At 40.0% G+C, this 20,837-nt stretch overlaps 1 protein-coding gene across 3 annotated transcripts in view; it reads left to right on the top strand.

Moving 5' to 3' along the window:
- Positions 1 to 20,837, top strand: part of ZMYND11 (zinc finger MYND-type containing 11) — a 162,090-nt gene that overhangs the window by 126,371 nt on the left and 14,882 nt on the right. For all 3 annotated transcript variants that reach the window (XM_084621906.1, XM_084621908.1, XM_084621907.1), the window contains 8 exons: positions 7,665 to 7,742; positions 8,209 to 8,301; positions 9,946 to 10,033; positions 11,984 to 12,039; positions 12,905 to 12,982; positions 13,527 to 13,645; positions 15,314 to 15,521; positions 16,654 to 16,722. In XM_084621906.1, the coding sequence (XP_084478032.1) occupies positions 7,665 to 7,742; positions 8,209 to 8,301; positions 9,946 to 10,033; positions 11,984 to 12,039; positions 12,905 to 12,982; positions 13,527 to 13,645; positions 15,314 to 15,521; positions 16,654 to 16,722 (789 nt within the window). The remainder of the gene's footprint in view (positions 1 to 7,664; positions 7,743 to 8,208; positions 8,302 to 9,945; positions 10,034 to 11,983; positions 12,040 to 12,904; positions 12,983 to 13,526; positions 13,646 to 15,313; positions 15,522 to 16,653; positions 16,723 to 20,837) is intronic.

The following is a 20,837-nucleotide window of genomic DNA, read 5'->3' as shown; positions in this document are numbered from 1 at the left end:
AGATTAGATTCCCTAGATGTAGGTTTTGAACCAGATCTTGTACAGCGAGCCAACCCAGAGATGGTCTCTGCTGCCAGAGATGTGGGTGCCCACTCTCTTTATGCTGCAGAGAAGCTGTTGGAGGCCACATAGTTATTAGGGTTGCTTCTTTTAAAAGTCAAGCACATTTCTCTTACTTGTGACTTGACAGTCATCCAGATGCTAATTGTAAAAAGCAACACCTTCTGATTCATTGAGTCAGGGCAGACTGAAAGCTACAGGCTTCTGGAAGTGTAAGGTAACCAAGTCAGCACAAATAAGGGAGTGAAATGGAAAGAAAGAAAGCGGGAGGGAAAGATGAGTAAGAGTAATAAAAAATAAAAGCATGTTAATACTTTCCATATGAACATACAGAGTGTATCCCAAAAATGACACCTGTGTGGCATTTGCCTGTAGAGGACAATATATTCTGCTTTACTTAGCATTTAATTTCACCACTCAGGGGAATGCAACCTAGAGCAATCCTACAATCCTTGGAATTTTTAAATAGATCTTATAAATCACTGTTGATGCACATAACAAACACACACATAACTCACAGATGCAGTTAAAATTAGATATGCTGGACCAAATCCCAAACTCCGCTCCAGACTGAGGTTGTTTTAAGTTACAACTGGGGACCAGGAGAGTACAATGACTTAAAGCCATTTTCTTCTCCCTCTCATCTGCTGTGATATGACCATAGTCGCATCAGAGGATCTTGTTCACTATCCAATGTATATAAATAGATGGAGCAGCTAGTTTTGAGGTAAATTTTACTTTCATCCTAGAATCTTGAATTCCATTAGTTTAAGCTGATGATTTTAAACAAACTTTTACCTTGAAGAAAATATTTTGAAACTCATCCTCTCTTCCATGAGTGATGTGCACTTGTGCGTACTGGTCCATTTTTTATTTCCTTGAGAACACATTTATTGGCCTTTGTGATTCATTCATTTTCTGACCCTAAAACCTTGCAGCTCACTCACAGGCCACAGGTGACTATCAGGCTCTTTCACAAAAGACTTCTATTTTGTAATGTGAATACCACTTCCTCCCCTCAACAGCACTGCTTGCTGGCTTTCTGCTTAACCAGACTTGCTTCCCACCCATCTCAGTTCTGCAGCAGTGGACTAGTGGGTCCTCTGGAGGCAAGAGGGAGATTTGAATTGCTGTCCAGTCCCACACACCTGGCCACAGGTTTGGGAGCTGTTCTGTATTTTACGGCCATCTCCAGCAGGTGACTCTCTATTCTAATTTTATTTTAAAAGAGACAGAGAGAGAGCATCCTCAAAATCATAATAGTTTAGAGTGTCTTGGTTGATGTCCAAAGGACATAACAGAGCTTAACTCTCTTGTGAAAGGGCAGAGGAATTTACTTTGCATTGTCAGCAGTAAATGTATACATTCAAGAAAAATATTAGCTGGGACAAAAAATATGCGTGTCTAATACTATTTCACTCTAATGCCAGTGCACAGAATCTTTCACATCCAAGGATCTCACAGCTCTTTAGAAAGGAGAAGGGAAAGTGTGTTTTGAAACAGAATATATTGGAGAAATAATCTAAGAACACTTCATTCTTATTAAAAGGTTTCCCATGTAATGCTGCCCAGGTCACCGAGTCTTTGGACTGTTCATCACATGGTTGCTGGGTGTGTTACTTCAGTCCCCTGATGCAGCTTTATTTTGCCCACCTGCTTGCTCCAGCAACATTTTACAAAGGACACTGTCAAGGATTGTTCATAATTTTAAAATATTTTTCCCTCCACAATGTTTATTACAGTTCTTTGGAAGCTTGGCTCTGAAATTTGTTTTCCTTCCATTGAGTGCTGAGCTTCTGGCTCTTCTGTTTTTAAAGGACCAGTGTGAATATTTGGGGTAATATTGCATAGCTTTCAGCACTGGTAAGAGGATACAGAGTTAGGCATAGGTTCAAATCCAATCCAGGTTGGTAGTGACTAGAAATTGTCACTGACCGCTGACGAATCGTTGCTTTATGTTGGTGCTCTCAGCCCAGTTTCTGGTAGATAGGTAACAACAGAGAAACGCTATCAAATGGGTGTGAAGATCAGATAGTCTTTCACCTGTATCAAAATGGTCCCTCCAGGACATGATAAAGGCAGATTGGTGAGTCAGTGGGGGGGACATGGGAAGATTGCAGTAGTGTTGCTTCCTGTTGGGTGGATAAAAGAAAGAATTTCATTTTCCACTGCTGTTAATTTGGCACCTATTAGGGGAACTAAAAAAGAAAATAATACCAGAAAAAGTACTGAATCATTTGTTTTGGAAAAACTGATGCATGCAAAGATTTGCATGGACTTCATAAATAGAAATAAAAACAGGTCAACTTTTGAGTGTTACCAACTGTGATCATGTCCATTTAAGATTTTCTTAAGAAACGAAAAGAAGATGAACAGGAGTACTTGTGGCACCTTAGAGACTAACAAATTTATCAGAGCATAAGCTTTCGTGGGCTACAGCCCACTAAGGCAGGATGATTCAAGGCAGTAAGTAACTTGTCCCATTTTCACACCCACCCCGGGGCGAGATTTGGCTTCATCTAGATCCTAGTGCATTCTTGTTCAGCTCATCATTATAATTTGTATCTTTCATCCAAGGGCTTTCAAACAATTACGACTTGCAGCCACTCAATGAGGTAGGTAAGCATCTTTATACAGGGGTAATGAGCACAGAGAGGTTAAGATACTGAAAACTACCGTGATCTATATTCTGTATATTCTAGTGCTCAGTAGTGTGAAGCAGTTCATGGAATATATAGAAAGATTGTCCCCATTGTTAACAATCTACCCATAACATAGTATGTTGAGTAGAGGAGCACACACAGTACAGAGGTTTAGAGGGACAGAAGGATGAGGATTACAACAGTACAATGATTCAGTTGTTCAGGTTTGATTTGTGCAGATTATGGTGGTCACTCAAGATATTTTGTTTAATATAAAATAAGAAAGATGAAGAGCCAAAGTGGAAAATATTATTGTTTCATTTATTGTGAGCATCATGGAAGAGAAGAGTTCTCATGAGTTTAAAAGGTAACTGCCTGGCTGACAGGATATGGAAGGCATTCTCTATGTAGGGGTTGGAATGATTGGACAAGTGGAGCATGAAGGCAACACAATTGGAGAGGACACTGGGTAAGTATAATTAAGGCTATGGTTTAGTCACAGGTATTTTTAGTAAAAGTCATGGACAGGTCACAGGCAGTAAACAAAAATTCACGGCCCATGACCTGTTCCTGACTCATACTATATACCCCTGACTAAATCTTGGGAGGGGGAGGGGGGCAGCCTGGGGGTGCCACGGATGCTGCTGGGGGGGACAGGTGGCAGCACGTGGCCTGAGATCCCCAGTGGGGGTGGGAGGGCTGGCAGGCTCCCTATCCGGCTCCTCATAGCTCCCTGGAAGCAGCGACATGTCCCTCCCTCAGCTCCTAGCTCCACGCACTGTCCCCGCCCCAAGCACCAGCTCCGCAGCTCTGATTGGCTGGGAACCGCGGCTAATGGGAGCTGTAGGGGCAGTGCCTGCGGGCGGAGACAGGACAGCATACAGAGCTAGGAGCTGAGAGGGAAGGACATGTCGCCGCTTCCGGGGAGCACCCCCCCAAGGTAAGCGCTGCCCAGAGCTCTTACCCCCTCCTGCGCCCCAGACCTGAGCCCCCTCCCACACACACCCAAATTCCTACTGCTGCTGGGGGCAGGGAGGAGGGCGGTGTCCCGAAACTGCCCCAGCAGTGGCCAGCCACACCAGCTGCTACAGAAGTCACAGTGGTCCCAGAAAGTCACGGAATCCAGGACCTCCGTGACATACTCTCAGCCTTAAGTGTAATACAGAGTTCAGGGACTTGCCAAATCAGTGACAGAACTGGAAAGAGATCTCAGGAGCCCTGACTCCCTGCCCCCTGCCATGTGTGCCCTATTCACATCAGATCTTAAACTTCACTCCAAAGGGTCCCAAAGCATTTTACAAATATAAACTGATTTACAGATTAAAGAGCAGCATTTTCGAAACACTCAAGTCCCATGTTTAAAAGTGACTTATAACTCATGGACACACAAGCAAGGAGCCAGGCTAGAACCTTGGTCCTTTATCTCCCAAAGCACATGCATCTTCTGCATGAGACCTCCTGTACTACAGTCTTCCCACATACATATATATGCAGTATATACATACACACTAACAAGCTAACTCTTTACAGTCTGATGGGATCACAAGGCAAGGTGGCATGGCAGCAAAATAACTTCATAAATTGGCACGACGGAGGGCCTGATCCAACTCCAAATGAAGCCAGTGTAGGGATTCCCCCTGGACTTCAGGTTAGAGTTGGATCAGGCCATGATAAACTCCTCTTGAGAAGCTTGGTACTTAAACAGAAGGTCTGTTGCCAGGCAGGGAAGGTTCGCACTAGCGGAGGTGTGGGAAGGCTTATAGAGTGTACTTCCTCACTGCTCTTCCAAATTCAAAAGTACACAAATTCATATTGTTTTCTCACCCCCAAAAAATGAGAGATTAAAAGAGCGCTTGGTCTGATTCTCATTTACACTGAGACCCCTTTATACTGTGTTGTCTATGTGAAAGGGTCCTTAAAGTGGATGTGATTATAATTTACTCCTATTCCTTTGCGCTGCCAAAGCAATGTAATTGAGTTTCAGTATGACTGAGAATCAGGCCCCAGATCTAACATTATCCATCCTCTTGCTTTAAGTAGCTTGAGTTGGACTACTCTAAAAATATTTTGAGTATTTAGAAGTACTAATTTTGCATGTTTGCGTAAGAATATGTAATAGCTTTTTTAAATGATAGGAAGACTTTCAAAAAAAGAATAAGAGTACTCGTGGCACCTTAGAGACTAACAAGTTTATTTGAGCATAAGCATAAGCTTTCAGTGACATCTTTTCCCAACATGGCTTCCAAACTGAGCATGAGCAGCAAATATCTGATGAAGGAAAAATCTTTGTAGAAAAGTAAAAGAAAAGTCTTGATTAGAATTTAGTTTATTAAAGAGGTGATTGGAAGTTGTACAGCCAGAAGACTAAGCCGACGGTAAAAAAGCCATTTTGCTGGTTCCTTGGCTTTCATTACTTAAAATCTCAAAAGTAATGAATTTTAGACATCAAAACTGTAAATAACATTTTTCCTAAAATAAACCAGTGTAGGGAATTGGGGAGAAGTGGACAGATCCTGGCCAAATTGGCTAATTAATTATGGTACTGTAGTTTTCATCACCACTTGTGATTAACAGCAAAGCCAGATATCTGTCTTTTAATAAAGGCTTAGGTATCAGACTACAACCCATTTATCTTATATATTCTCTTTACAAATCTGTCCTGCAGACCAACGCATGAAAAAATATTCATATTAATTTGGGGATTTTTCTGCAGATGATGAAATCAAGACTATGTCAGGAAGGGAAATATAGAGAGAGACTGGGCTAGGCAAGTGAATTTTATTGTGTCCTAATGAGTTTCAGTCTATTCAAAGGCTGTGTCATTAGAAGCACACATTGCACTCTATTGCTTATTTAAAACCTTAAAATGACATCAGCTAGTCCACAGTTATCTTTTAATGCTCATTTAGGTTTCCATGGAGTAGAACTGTTATGTTTTATGTAAGACAGCAATTGAGATGCATTTAAACAGATTGGGTGGTCTCATAGCAGGTAAAATTGAACATGGAGATATGTACGGTAATGCAAATTGACAAAATAAATGCAGTTGAGCTCTAAAGATGAAATTCACCTCCATACAGAGGCTAGAAAAAGGCCTATGCACCACTTAAGTCCTGAACATAGGGCTTAGGTATGACATGAGTGCTAGACTAGCCTTGGGCTGGCCCTCTGCACAGTGGTGAATTTCATCCCATGTCTGCAGTCTTGTGTGAGGAAAAAGGCTTAAGTGTTGATATAGCTAGCACAATGAAGATGTATGTTTAGTATGTAGTAGCAATTAAAACTTTAGTATTTAGGCTGGTGAGATGTATTATAAAGATGTGAGCCCAATTCTCTAAGGATATCCATCTGGTTAAACAATGGTATGCATGCTTTCATCTGGAGTACTGTAGCCAACTTTGGTTCCTTCGCTTTAAGAAAGATATAGTGGACATTGTATAAGTCCTGAGAAGAGCAGGTTATGCACTTGCCATAATAGAAAAGCCTATAGTTGGCTGACAATACATTTCAGAAGGAGTAAAGGCAAAATGAGACTCAAATACTATCCATTTATTAACCTTAAAGTGCAAGGGTGTTGGCCTTAAAAAGTAAATATGTAAAAATGGTGCCGATCTGCTCCCTTGGTGTATTCAGAGTCATCCCTTAATACTCCAGTGAGAGAAATACGATTTTATAAAGTTTTCCCGTTAGCTTTTGCAGAGCCAGCTTAGCTAGGAAGGTGTGAATTGGATTCCGTTCCTTTTTGTGCATCACAAAGAGTATTATTTGCTAAGGGCTTGTCTACACTGGCAGTTAACAGTGCTGCAACTTTCTTGCTCGGGGGTGTGAAAAAACACACCCGTGAGCACAGCAAGTTTCAGCGCTGTAAAGTGCCTGTCTAAACCGTGCCCCAGCTCTGGCGTTGGTAGCTACGCCCCTCATTGAGGTGGTTTTCTTAGAGCGCTGGGTTTTTTTAGTGCACCGCAACCGCACAAGGCGCGTTAAAGCGCTGCCAGTGTAGACTAGCCCTAAGTTCCAATCAGTTGCACCTTTGCAAACCTTATTAAAGACCATGCTTTGCACAGGTGTCATAATTTGAAGACCTGGAGGTTACAGAGATGTAACTCTGAGCCTAATTTAGTCTTTAAAATCTTCATAGTGGTGACAATGAAATGCATGAGAAGGTAAGAACTCAACCTAACACTCAGTCACCAGGCTGAGTATTCAAGGCTGGGAGGTAGGGAAAAACAAAATCAAAAAAATCCTTTTTGCTTGTGAAGTGATCATATGGAAATCACTGAGTGATAATAAACATGGAACCCCACATTGCTGCTTTTGCAGTCTCTTTTCAGCACAGAACTGCACTTTAAATGTGGAAGACCTACAGGAGGCCGGGAAAAGAGCAAAGAGGAGCTATCACTTTACTCATAGTTGTAGTGACAATACTATACTTTAATTCATGCTAAACAGCTTCTGCTTGCCTAGTAAGCATATCATTTGCAGCTGTTACAGGCTTCTTTTTTTTTTCTTTTTTTTTTTAAAGCTTTCTTCCTGTCTTTCGGTAGCTAGATAGTAATACCTTGCTGATAAGTTGACCATTAAATAATATGTTGTAATTTTATGCTGATCCTAGCCTTTCTTCATTACTTCATTTTATTAAGGCAAAGTAATTCTTTACTTTTTTGTGTGAGAGCATTTGAGGAGGCATTAAGAACACACTAAATGGAAATTAAGCACCTAGTTCTTCTGTAACTGAAGTCCTCAGCAAAATACATAATTCGTGTATCACTATGATGCTTTGACTGTTACTCTTGTGCATTAGCAGTACCAATTTTGAAGAAGAGATTTTCCTTAACTAATTGTATGATTTAATCTGAGGCAAATGTACCTTTTTAAAATCTTTGTACTGCAGAGGGTTGCTGGTGTGGTTTTTTTAAGTCAGATTTTTAAAAAATAGTTGACTGGGTTTTTTTTTTTAAACAGAGCATTAAGAAGAAAAACACAAGCAAGCAAGAGATGAGCACATACCTGCGATTCATTGTCTCTCGTATGAAGGAGCGGGTGAGTCTGAAAGAATGACACTTTTCCAAGGCGGTGGTTTGCATCGAGAGGGTAGTAGAGAGTCGGGAAATGTTTCTGATGTCCCCTTTTTAAATATGTTGTATTCAATTAGGGGCATATTATGGTCACCCCATGCATAAGTGTGCAAGAGAGCAGGGGACACAAAGAGCCATTCCTTCTTACACATCCTCTGTGGAATGGTTTCTGTTTCAACATGTACGGCCCATGGCCCAGTATACAGATTATTCATATTTCTGGCTGGAATAGCCTGTGCAAGGACCCCACACCTCCAGTGGAATGGACTCTCTTCAGATATTACAGAGACACAAAATCAAGGTGAAACACTTCTTTCCCTTTCTCCACCTCTGGCATGCGATTGTATGGCTCCCTGTTCCTTATATGAAGTACTTAAATTAATGTAAAGTGAAATAATTCTTTTTCACATACTGTCTCTTGGTCCTTTCAGGCTATCGATCTAAACAAGAAGGGGAAGGACAACAAGCACCCAATGTATAGGAGGCTGGTGCACTCAGCTGTTGATGTTCCTACTATACAAGAGGTACAGTCACATGCTTTCTGATTTCCTAAGCGAAATTTTGTTCTGTCTTTAAAAGTGAGGCCAGAACGTTATGAACCAAAGTACTAATCCTTGTTATTTAATTCTTTCCATGCTCATTTCTGCTATGGCTTCTGTCATAAGCATAATAGCCAAACATTTCAAACTTGGGTGACTAAAGCTAGGCACCCAAATCCTTTTAGCACCTAAAAATGTGCCTGATTTCCAGAGGCACAGAGCACCCTCAGTTCCAGCTGATTTTAAGGGGAGATATGGGTGTTCAGCACCTCTGAAAAATCAGGCTATTTATTTAGTTGCCTAAAGATGGATTTGGGTGCCTAAAGTTAGGCATCTAAGTTTGAAAATAGGGCTAATAAGTAAAATGGCAAATGAAACAAGTCATAAGAACATATTTGACCAAATAGTCCATTTTTTTCTTGTCAAAGCAGTTACAGACATCTGCTTTCCAAACATCATGATGATTCATAAAATGCCAAACATTTTGGTTGATCACAAAAAGCAGGAATGACTTGAACCACCTTTTATGTTAATTTCTTCTAAAATTAAAATACTGGTTAATATATAATCTTTTCTTTGTAAGGTGATTATGTTCATGACTTATTAAATCAAAGGAGTTGGGGGCTTCCCTTATAAGGATTAATATCTTACTGAATATTGCATCTAAAATTATATGATATGTTGTGCTACTTATTGATATTTTTATTTATTTTTTTAATTGTAGATTTGGGGGTTCTTGATTTTCAGTATTATAAAATAGAATTTAGTGTTGCTTGAAACATGAAATCACACATGCACTAACATTTTTTGGTGAAACTACCACCAGTTGCACTCCTCCAGAGGTGGAAGTTGCCAGAGTAGGCAGTTTGGGCATTTTAGCACCATGTGATCTAGATTTGCTCAGAGCAGGTTTGGTTGATGCTGGCAAAAATCCCAGAAATTGACAGAATTTTGTCTACGCTAGAATTCTCATAAGTGCTATCACCAGGGCAGTGCAACTGACAGTCGCACAGATAAGAATGTTTTACTAGTGTGGAGAAGGCCATAGCATGCTCAGCTTGGGCAGAACTAGAAAAATGCACAGTGTGACTCAGTGCAAACCTCTGTTATGGTTTAAAGTTATGGGCTTTGAAAGTTAATCCTTTGAGAAAACGGTGGCTGCAACATGAGGCCCTTAGAAAAGTATATGGGAGCTCAACACTGAATTGATATGAAGATGAAATTCTGGATTGAAACTGGATTGAAAGATGCAAAGCACTGTCCCACAGGGAGCAAATCTTTGAGCAAATGCTATTGGCTAGAGTTTATTCTGTTACACACCATGGGAGTGAATGGGATTACTCCAGATTTACTTGTTATAACTGAGAAAAATTCCCCTCCTTTAATTAAGTTAATTTTAAAGCACCTCTTGGTACCTGAGAACTGGACAAGTACTGCACCTACTGAAATATGGACAGGTAGGATGCCACAGACTAATCCTGGAAGTGTTATAAGTACATTTGTGAGCCATGGCAATATCAATAACTCACCTTGTCTGCCTAATACATATTATTGTATGAGCTTGTGTGCATAATATGAACAAGTCACTCTGCCAGTAGTTTTCATAGTTCTATATTTTGCTTTGTGTAGAAAGTAAATGAAGGAAAATACAGGAGTTATGAGGAGTTCAAAGCAGATGCTCAGCTGCTTCTACACAACACAGTGATTTTCTATGGAGGTAGAGTATTACATTTAATATTTTTCCCATTAATTTGATTCAGGAAATAGATCTCAGTGTCTTTACTCTTAGGAAACTGACCACTTTGGATGAGACTTGGGGACAAGCTAATTAAGAGAGGATGAGGCCACCTTGAGAGTCTGTGGCTACTAGAAGAGCGGGCTGTGTTAGTACTCATTTCTACAGTGGGACCCAGCCTCCCTCATTTCCCCTAAACCTGGTACTGCCTTCTCTGCAGCTGGCCTTCTCAATGGGAGCACCTCTACCCCCTTACCAATCTATTCCTGCTTCAGCCTAGGAAGCTGTAAGGGGAAAACAGTGAAGTCTGAGGAGTGGGATCCCAGAGCAGCTCCATGCTGAATAGCAGGCCAGTTGCTAAGAATATCACCAGGGAGAGCAGTGCTGACTACCTGTTTAGTCTCTGGCTGTTTACAGAACGTATAGAGTCTTCAAATGGCCATAGCTATGGGCGAACTTCTTTTGAAGAAGTTAAGAAAGAATTGCTCCAGAACAAGTCACAAACCAGGTGCAGTGTCAGGGCAAGTATACTTTCCCTTGGTACAGTTTATTGAGGATATATTTGCTGATCCATAGGGTTCTAAGAGTTAAGTCCCAGGTTTGCAAAGGCACCTAACTCCCACTGATTTCAAAGGAAGTTAGGAGCCTAAATACCTTTGAGGATCTGGGCCTAAGAATTCTCAGGGAATTAAGTATTGTGTTTAATACAGGCATCTAGTTTGCAGTCATGGAAAAGTCAAAATGTGTTGAGAGAATATCTGATGCAGTGAGACAGTGTAATTGCCCTTATATACATCCATGGTATGCCCACATCTTGAGTACTGCATACGGATGTGGTCCCCTCATCTCAAAAAAGATATACTGGCATTAGAAAAGGTTTAGAAAAGGGCAACTAAAATGATTAGGGGTTTGGAACAGGTCCCATATGAGGAGAGATTAAAGAGGCTAGGACTTTTCAGCTTGGAAAATATGCGGATATGATAGAGGAATATAAAATCATGAGTGGTGTGGAGAAAGTGAATAAGGAAGAGTTATTTATTTGTTCCCATAATATAAGAACTAGGGGCCACCAAATGAAATTAATGGGTAGCAGGTTTAAAACAAATAATAGGAAGTTCTTCTTCACTCAGCGCACAGTCAACCTGTGGAACTCCTTGCCTGAGGAAGTTGTGAAGGCTAGCACTATAACAGGGTTTAAAAGAGAACTGGATAAATTCATGGAGGTTAAGTCCATTAATGGCTATTAGCCAGGATGGGTAAGGAATGGTGTCCCTAGCCTCTGTTTGTCAGAGGGTGGAGATGGATGACAGGAGAGAGATCAATAGATCATTACCCATTAGGTTCACTCCCTCTGGGGCACCTGGCATTGGCCACTGTCGGTAGACAGGATACTGGGCTGGATGGACCTTTGATCTGACCCAGTATGACCATTCTTATGTTGTTATGTTATGTTAATTGGAAGTAAAAGCACCACAAGAGGTAGTTTCTAGTATTGACCCATCTCAACTGCATGCTGTAATCCTCTAAGTGACAGTTGTGTTTCTATAAGGATACTGTAGCAAAGAGTGGTGTTTTAGAACAACTGCAGCAGTTGGGCTAGGGCATTCGTGTTTAAAAAAGAAAGTGAAACATCTAGATTGTTAATGGTGGCCCATCCCTCGGTCCACTTCTAAAGATGCTTACTTACCATGTTAGCTAGTTTAAAAGTCCCCAGTAATATTTATGTATACAAATGGATATGATGGGGGTTGTGAGGCAGAGAAATAGAGTTGATGGTTGGAAATGTAATAGGAGAAATTTTAGCTAAGATACTGAATGAGTTTTTTTTAAAGCATATATTTATAGCATGAAAGGCATCGTGACAGCGATTGCAAGTCTTTGAGCAGTGTTCTTATATTGTGGTTATTGATGGTATTTATTTTTAATTTACAGCGGACAGTGAACAAGCTGATATAGCTAGGATGCTTTACAAAGACACATGCCATGAGGTAACTACTATCTACTAAATGAGATGAAAGAAATGATTTGGTACAGATGAAACCATTTGGTTTTAAAATAATGTACTATCGAGTTTCTAAAATGATGATTTCTTTCTTTGTCTAAGTTGCCCCTAAAAGCAAGGAAATAATGTGGAACATTTATTATTAACTTTCCCAAATTAAACTTTTTCACAGTGAATTCCTAATTCCTTTTCCTTTTGTTCTGCATAGCCAGGGTTTTATATCTCTCACACACACAGAACAGCTTTATTGCAATTTGTTATCATATTTCTTTGCTCGCTGAACTACAGTTCTTCATAATTGGGAGGACATGATTAGTCAATGGAAAGGAGAAATCAGGAGTAAAGTTTTAGTTTTCAAATAATATATAAACACATATTTAGACCAGAAATGGTCAGTCTTATCTGATTTAATTCAAACCCAAAGCCAAATTCTGAATGATTTCGAAGATGGACAATTGAAAAATTGAATGGGACAGGAAAGTTGTGTTCAGGACAGCTGACGGTTTGCTCAGCCTTCATAGTCAACTAATTTCAGTGCTTTCAGAGTGTGCTTTAAATATGCTAATTGTCCTTGTGCTGTGTATAATCTTTAAAAATAAATTAAAGTTCCATTAGCATTATTTTTGTAAAAAAGAAAAAATGTTTCTATGTTAAGGCCAAAATTTCTGCCACTCTCAACTTGCCTCTATCTTTATGAATATAACTAACTGATTGCACAAAATTGAACTGATTCCACAAAATTAGCAGGCAGGGTTGAACATTTGACCTTAAAAATCTTACTACTTAAGAGTTAATAGCACTGTCACAAAGAGAATGTCCCAGGGGCTGATTTACTTGTTTTTGTTTTTCAGCTGGATGAACTGCAGCTTTGCAAGAACTGTTTCTATTTGTCAAATGCACGTCCTGACAATTGGTTCTGCTACCCTTGTGTATGTTTCTGACACAGATTTTTATTTACTTGCTTTTTAAAAAATAAATACTTTCAGTTCTGGTGTTATTCATTTCTTGACTATTCTGCTTCAAATAAGCAGAATAAGCTTTTTTCAAATGTACTGTTTAGTCTCTGCACCTCTGATATTTTACACAAGCAAAAACATTAACTGAAATCCAAAGCAATAACAATATGGGAAATAAACTTGGTTATCAGGCAGTTGCATTAGAAATAAGGAGTTTACAGGAATTAAAGCTCTGTTTCTGGATAAAGCTATGAAGACAAATTTAATTTTTGATGTGCTTAGGAATTCTGTGTACATTAGATAGACAAATTCTGAAAAGTGTGTAACTTTCTTAATGTCTTTGATCCAAGCAGTATAGCTAGCATAGGAAGATAAGAATGAAAAATAGCACTAGACATAAAAAGCAACCGTGTTCTTAAGATACTAGGACGGTGTTACACTAAACTTAATATTTGTGGGATGACTGAATGTAATACTTCAACCCCAATAATAAAGAAAACACTTTTTTTTTTTCCAGATACCTAATCATGAGTTGGTTTGGGCCAAAATGAAAGGTTTTGGGTTTTGGCCAGCCAAAGTCATGCAGAAAGAGGACAATCAGGTCGATGTTCGCTTTTTTGGGCATCACCACCAACGGTAATTTATTAACCCCGGGTGCTGCATGCATGCCTCACACAAGTTTACCCCATCCAATCATGTTGTAATATGTTGTAACATGCTGAACTAGTCACCAGCCTAACTTTGCTATAATTATTTCAGAAAGTTCAAAGTCAGGTGTAAGACATCAGAGGCTGATGAGTGATGCATAGAAGATTCCATTTTCAGAATTGCCATAGGGATGTTCTCTACTGTTTAAAGTAAAAAAGCAAATTAATTCCTATGCACATGACTCTTCACCGCCACAGCAGCCTGTAATAAAGACATTGCACACAAACTAGACACACATTAACTGAGATGTATTTTAGGTGCCTGAACTGCTAACTTTCCACATGTTGTTAGCCAACAAGATGCATTTTAGGGATGTAACACATTGCAAAGTGTTTTGGTGTTATTGTTAGCATTGTGCCAACAGTCCCCAGGTGGAGCCCAATTTTCAGAAGTTTGTAATTTCAATGAAATAATCCCTTTCACCTAGGGCTTCAGGGGGTTGGGTTATTCATTTAGGTAACATTTGGCTATGGCTACTTTGTGAGATTATATAAGAAAAGAGAATAGTACAGCCCCCAATTTTGTCCAAGTGCTATTGACGTAGCTGGTGCTGCTCTGCAGAATGGTCACATCAGTGCTGCTTTTACAGCATCAGTGTGTATATGATTGTAGAGGTGAAACAACATTTACATTTTGGCTCATTGTTTCTGAGAAAGTAGTGCATTTCAATGCATCATGAGGGAGGCTGGAGACTTTTATAGCTGTTTTTTTTTCCTAGAAGTGTTTATTTAAGTTGCTTTTTAATTTAACAAGGACTATGTATATTTTCACTTGATTTATCTAGTAAATAATAGAATAGACTATGTCTTAAAACAACTGTCTCCAGCCTCTCCACAAGTGCTTATTATATTACTTCTTAACAAGGAGATTTTCTAGCAAAGATAAATGAATAAGATCTCTTACTTGCATTTAAATCATGGAATGACTTATATTGAAATCATAAGTACCTTAGCAAAAGCTTCATACATAAGTAGAGAATCATTTCATTTGTAGTTTTGGCACCAGGCTCACACAGCTTCACACAAGTGGTGTGTTCTCCTATTAAGTAGTTCGATGAAAAACACCTGAAACATAAGTATATACTGTAAAGAGGAAAATCTGAATAACTTTAGAGACTAAGGAACCTTTCAGATCTCTAAGTCACTGGCAGAAATCCAGTCCAGAACAGTAGGACAAAAAGTAATTACTGTCCGATGGCTGTTCAGTGATTTATACAAAAGGATCTGGTGTGCTTGATTCAGTTCCAGATAGATAGCTAGATAGATGTCCAAATCACAAAAACCATCCATACAAGAGGCATGAATTTGGCACTCATCTTGAGTTTCAACAAAGAGGCTAAGGACTGAATTTGAATAGAAAGTGCACATGTAGTCGTGGTCTCTCCATGTCCTAATGATGCCCAGCCCCTGTGAAAAACTGGCCACTTTGAGTTAGTTGCATAAATACAGATTTGAAACTTGGACTCTGTTTCCATGGCTGCCAGTTAGCCCAACACTAAATTCATCGGAATATCTCACCCTAAATCTTTTTTAAATGTATATTAACACACTCTTTCTCTTCAGCTTTCTGATTGTGTCTTTAAATGGTCTTTACAAGGGCCTGGATCCCTTCAGAAAACATTCAAGATATCACAGTTAATATCCATCGGTTGCATGTGAAGCGCAGCATGGGCTGGAAAAAAGCATGTGATGAACTGGAACTGCACCAGCGTTTCCTTCGTGATGGGAGATTCTGGAAGTCTAAGAATGAAGATAAAGGTGAGGAGGAGGCAGAATCCAGTATCTCTTCCACCAGCAATGAGCAGGTGAGTACTACTGCAATGGCAAGAACTACTATAATTTATTAAATGACGGAAAGGTGACCTGCAATGGAATTTTTAAAGTTAGTTTTAAGTTATGCCCTGTTTACTTCTTTATGATGAGACGAGAAGGCAGGTTACTTCTTTGATTTTAATACTTTAGAAATACCAGGAATATAAAGTTGTCATCTTCCCAGGTTTTGCTGGGTGACTTCTGGGAAGTCTCAGGAATGTTTATCGGGAACTCTAACACCTTGATTGAATGAGCAAAGGTCCTTAAAGTTAAATAAGTGTTAATGAAAACAAAGAGTTTAAATTGTCCTACTGAAAGTCTCTTCTCCCCACAACGGCTCAGCTTTCATTCTGTTGACTCTTGTGATGTCACCATTTCACTAGTTCTCCAGACATAGGAACATAGACATTGCCGTACTGGAGCAGACCCAAGGTCCATCTTGTCCAGTGTCCTGTTCTTGACATTGACAATATCAGATGCTCCAGAGGAATGTGAAAGAACGTGATACTAAGAACTGCCTACATCCTGGCCTGTAATTATTAGAGATTAATTATAACTCTGTCTTGTTATAGATATAAATGTACAATTTCTGTTTGAATCTTGCTAAATTCTTGGCCTACATTCCAAAGTTTAATTACACAGTACAAAATCAGAACATTTTCCAGCCTAGAAAGGACCTGAATTTCTAATGTACAAAAACAAGCAGAAAAATGTTTTCCTAAAAACAAAAAAACAAAAATCTTTTCTATCACTCCAGTGAATCCTGATATAGGACTAGAGGTTTGTTCCAAAATGAAGAACCCGTTTGCCTGAGCATACCAATGACAAATTGCATAAATAGTGTAAATTAAATAATTGTTATTTATTAGAGAATTAATAACACATACACACATGGATTCTACTCACTCCTCAGCTCATTAGTTATGAGGTCATTATCACTAATTCAGAAAATATATCTGAGTGTACATAGTCCTCATTTTGGAATTGTATTTGGCTTTGTATGTTGCCTTTCACACTCCAGGTATCTCATGCATTTTACAAAGAATGCTATTTATGTTGGCAGCTGAGAACTAGTGTTTCCCAGCATTTGGAATTATTCAACATTCTTTTTAATAATGTTGACAGCTGAAGGTTACTCAGGAACCCAGAGCAAAAAAAGGACGACGTAATCAAAGTGTGGAACCCAAAAAGGAAGTAAGTAGCCTCACGTGGTATGTCTGCCAGTTAAGCAAAACAATGAAAATAAAAACACTTTCAGAATCATGATAGACATCCCTTATTTTCTGTCACATTTTACTTGTTTTATGCTACTATCATTAAAAGTTTGAGTGTCAGCACGGCGACCTTCTCTGCTGAAGACTATAATGAGATCTGTTTATCTTAAGGTTTTGTATTGGCACTCACCACCATGGTATCTGTGTAAGATCACCACAAGTTTAGCGACAAGTAATAGTCAGATGGTATCATTACAGTTAAAAATCTCCATCACTAGTAAATCAACGTCCCATTGACAATAGTTTCTTTAGGAGCGGCAAACTAGGTTTAATTTTAATAATATATTACATATTTAAAAAACTGTTAGAAGACCATTATTTAGGTTGCCAAGTCAAGGACTCAAAAGTTAGGAAATGCCAGTTTTATGGTTGCCCACAGAACCTTAATTCTACCCACTTGTACATCCAAACCATGCACTGAAGGATTATCCTAATAGACATGCACAAGAAGGCAGTGGCACTGGCAGCCATAAATCTGGCATTTCCTAATTTGCATTCTTAATAATGTTCCTTTAATGTAGTTTTTATGTGACTTCATAGTTGTTTTGAAAAAAGGAAATAGATTTTAAAAAACCTGTTATGTTTGACTGTAAAAACACCCCCAACTTACCTCATGAGCTGGGTTCAAACCCTGACACTTAAGCACAGACTGCTACGAGTACTTGAGCAGCAGAACTAACTATATTAGTTGGCAGCAGCAGAAGTCTGTTGTCCCAGTATAGGGATGGGCTGCTGGGTTCAGAGGATGGTCCAGTGGAGCGTGGCCTGGCTATCTCTCCATCCTTGGGAGATGAAGAGGCTCCTGCCCCATGTGGTGCCTCCAGAGTGGGGGATGGATCACTGGGGCCATGTGCTAGGTACGTATGGGGAGGGGTCCTCTGTTTCTGCAGTTTCTCTACAGTTCCCAGGGGTTCCCAGGGCAGTGTATGCATCTGTCGCTCCTGCTGCTAAGACTTTGGCAGCAGGTTGGATCCAGCTCATTAGTATATTGGGGCATTCAATTATTTTGGCAGCCTGCCAAAATAATCCTGTGAAAATGCAAGTGGGAGAAAGAAAATGGTGATTTCTAACAGTCTACAATTCAGCTAAACTGAACAGAATTTCTTGGGACAAAGAAAAGACACTTCTCAAGCCTAGAGACTGTCTCCCAACCAAATTTGAAATGTCCATTGTAAACAATGAAGATGTTAGAGTTTCTCAAGGAAGGTTCCAATGATATTTTTATATTGAAAGGTGTTAAGCAACCTCAATATACAGGTCACTACCATCTCTCCCTATAATTGTGTGGGTCACCAAATTTTGTCCACTTGATAGAGGCCTGGAGGTTGAATCTAAAGGGCACAGTTGAACAGAGAGCAGCCCACCTTTGCTTTAATATGGGGAGAGGAATCACAGAAACTACAGGTTACAGCACACAATGCTTCATTGTGGTTTAGGTGACACCAGTTGGAACATTTTATTCTGGGACATGTAGTGTCAGTGGGCCTCAACTCCAAATGAAAAAGGAGGGCAGTCACAGGTTATAGCTTAGGCATACTGATTTACTTCTTTCTTTGAATGTGCCCAGATCTTGTGCTTATGACATTTGAACTCATGGGCCTGGCTGTCCTTTCACTTATGCCAACCCTACGTGGATGTAACACCACAGACTTAATTAAACTACTCCTGATTTATGCCAGTATAAGTGAGAGGAGACCCAGGCCCAGCACATAGAAATGGAAAACTTGTTCTTGCTCATTTTTGTTCTGCTTTTTGTGTTGCAGAATTGTTTAAAAAAAAACCTGGTCATAACTGGCAGAAAGGTTAGATGTTCTTGTATGTGATTTATATAATATTTTAAACCTGTGTATAAATATATATTGATGCAATATTTAAAATGTATTGTTAGAATGAACAAGGCAGGATATTACCATGACCACCTACATTTTAAAGAAATAATGTACAGTAACTCCTTGCTTAACATTGTAATTATGTTCCTGAAAAATGCTACTTTAAGAGCAACAATGTTAAGCGAATCCAATTTCCCCATAAGAATTAATGTAAATGGGGGGGTTAGGTTCCAGGAAAAAAAATTTCGCCCAACAAAAGACTATATATATGGGGGGGGGTGTTATACACACACACACAGAAAAAGTTTGATTGTGAAGCTTGGTTGAGGTGGTGAAGTTAGAGGGTGGAAGAGGGTGGGATATTTCCCAGGGAATGCCTTACTGCTAAATGATGAACTAGCATTCGGCTGAGCCCTCAAGGGTTAACACATTGTTGTTAATGTAGCCTCACACTCTACAAGGCAGCACGAATGGAGGGAGGAGAGACAGCATGGCAGAGAGAGACAGAGACACACACCGTGTGTGTATGTGTGTGTGAGAGAGAGAGACGCGCATTGCCCCTTTACGTACAGTGACCCCACTCTAAGTACATTGCCTTTTTAAGTAGATCAGCAAGTTGAGACAGCAGCTGCTGCTAGCAAGCTCCCTCCGTCCTGAGCCTTGTCATGTCCCGCACCTGCTCTGTGGAGCGGGGGCAGAGGGGGACACCCTGACATTAGCACCCCTCTTTCCCTTCCATCCCCCCCGCCCCCTCCCCCAGCTCTGCACAACAAGCAGGAGGCTCCTGGGAGCAGCTCCAAGGCAGAGGGCATGAGCAGCACATGGCAGTGGGGGGCGGTACAGCTGAACTGCCCGGCAATTGGTAGCCTGCTGGGCGGCTGCCGCACAGGAAACTTAGGGGAGCTGAGAGCTGATGGGGGGCTGCCAGTCCACCCTGGTTCCAAGCCCCCACCAGCTAGCTCAACAGGCTGTTCTTCCTGCAAGCAGTGGACAAAGCCAGCGGCTACCAAACAACATTATGAGGGAGCATTGCGCAACATTAAACAAGCATATTCTCTAATTGATCAGCAACGAAACAATGTTAACCTGGATGACATTAAGTGAGGAGTTACTGTAGAACTATATGAAAAATACAGGGAAAAGTTTAGGTCAGTGCCCTCAAGTTTTATTCATAGTGCAAACTGATACAAAGTCCTAAAACATGCATTAGTATCACAGTGTATGATTCTTTGTATTGTTATTGCTTGAAATATGAGGCAAAGTATGTCCTATACTTGATGTAAGGACATTAGATGTCAAATAGACGAAACCTCCTTAAAAAGATCTCTCCTAGTAACTACAATAATACAATAAAAAGAACAGGAATACTTGTGGCACCTTAGAGATTAACAAATTTATTAGAGCATAAGCTTTCGTAGGCTACAGCCCACTTCATCGGATGTATAGAATGGAACATATAGTAAGATATATATCTATACACATACAGATAAGTTGGAAGTTACCATACGAACTGTGAGAGGCTAATTAGTTAAGATGAGCTATTATCAGCAGGAGAAAAAAACTTTTATAGTGATAATCAAGATGGCCCATTTAGACAGTTGACAAGAAGGTGTGAGGATACTTAACTTAAGGAAATAGACTCAATATGTGTAATGACCCAGATGCTCCCAGTCTCCATTCAAACCCAGGTTAATAGTACCTAGTTTGCATATTAATTCAAGCTCAGCAGTTGGTTGTTGGAGTCTGTTTTTGAAGCTTTTCTGTTGCAAAATTGCCACCCTTAAATCTTTCACAGAGTGGCCAGAGAGGTTGAAGTGCTCTCCTACCGGTTTTTGAATGTTATGATGCCTGATGTCAGATTTGTGTCCATTTATTCTTTTGCGTAGAGACTGTCCGGTTTGGCCAATGTACATGGCAGAGGGGCATTGCTGGCACATGATGGCATATATCACATTGGTAGATGTGCAGGTGAATGAGCCTCTGATGGCGTGGCTAATGTGATTAGGTCCTATGATGGTGTCACTTGAATAAATATGTGGACAGAGTTGGCATCAGGCTTTGTTGCAAGGATAGGTTCATGGGGTTAGTGTTTTTGTTGTGTGGTGTGTGGTTGCTGGTGAGTATTTGCTTCAGGTTGGGGGGGGCTGTCTGTAAGCGAGGACTGGTCTGTCTCCCAAGATCTGTGAGAGTGAGGGATCATTTTTCA

Source organism: Lepidochelys olivacea (genome assembly GCF_965140295.1).
Source record: "Lepidochelys olivacea isolate rLepOli2 genome assembly, chromosome: 2".
Classification (NCBI taxonomy): domain Eukaryota; kingdom Metazoa; phylum Chordata; order Testudines; family Cheloniidae; genus Lepidochelys; species Lepidochelys olivacea.
This window is presented reverse-complemented; position numbering and strand designations above follow the sequence as displayed.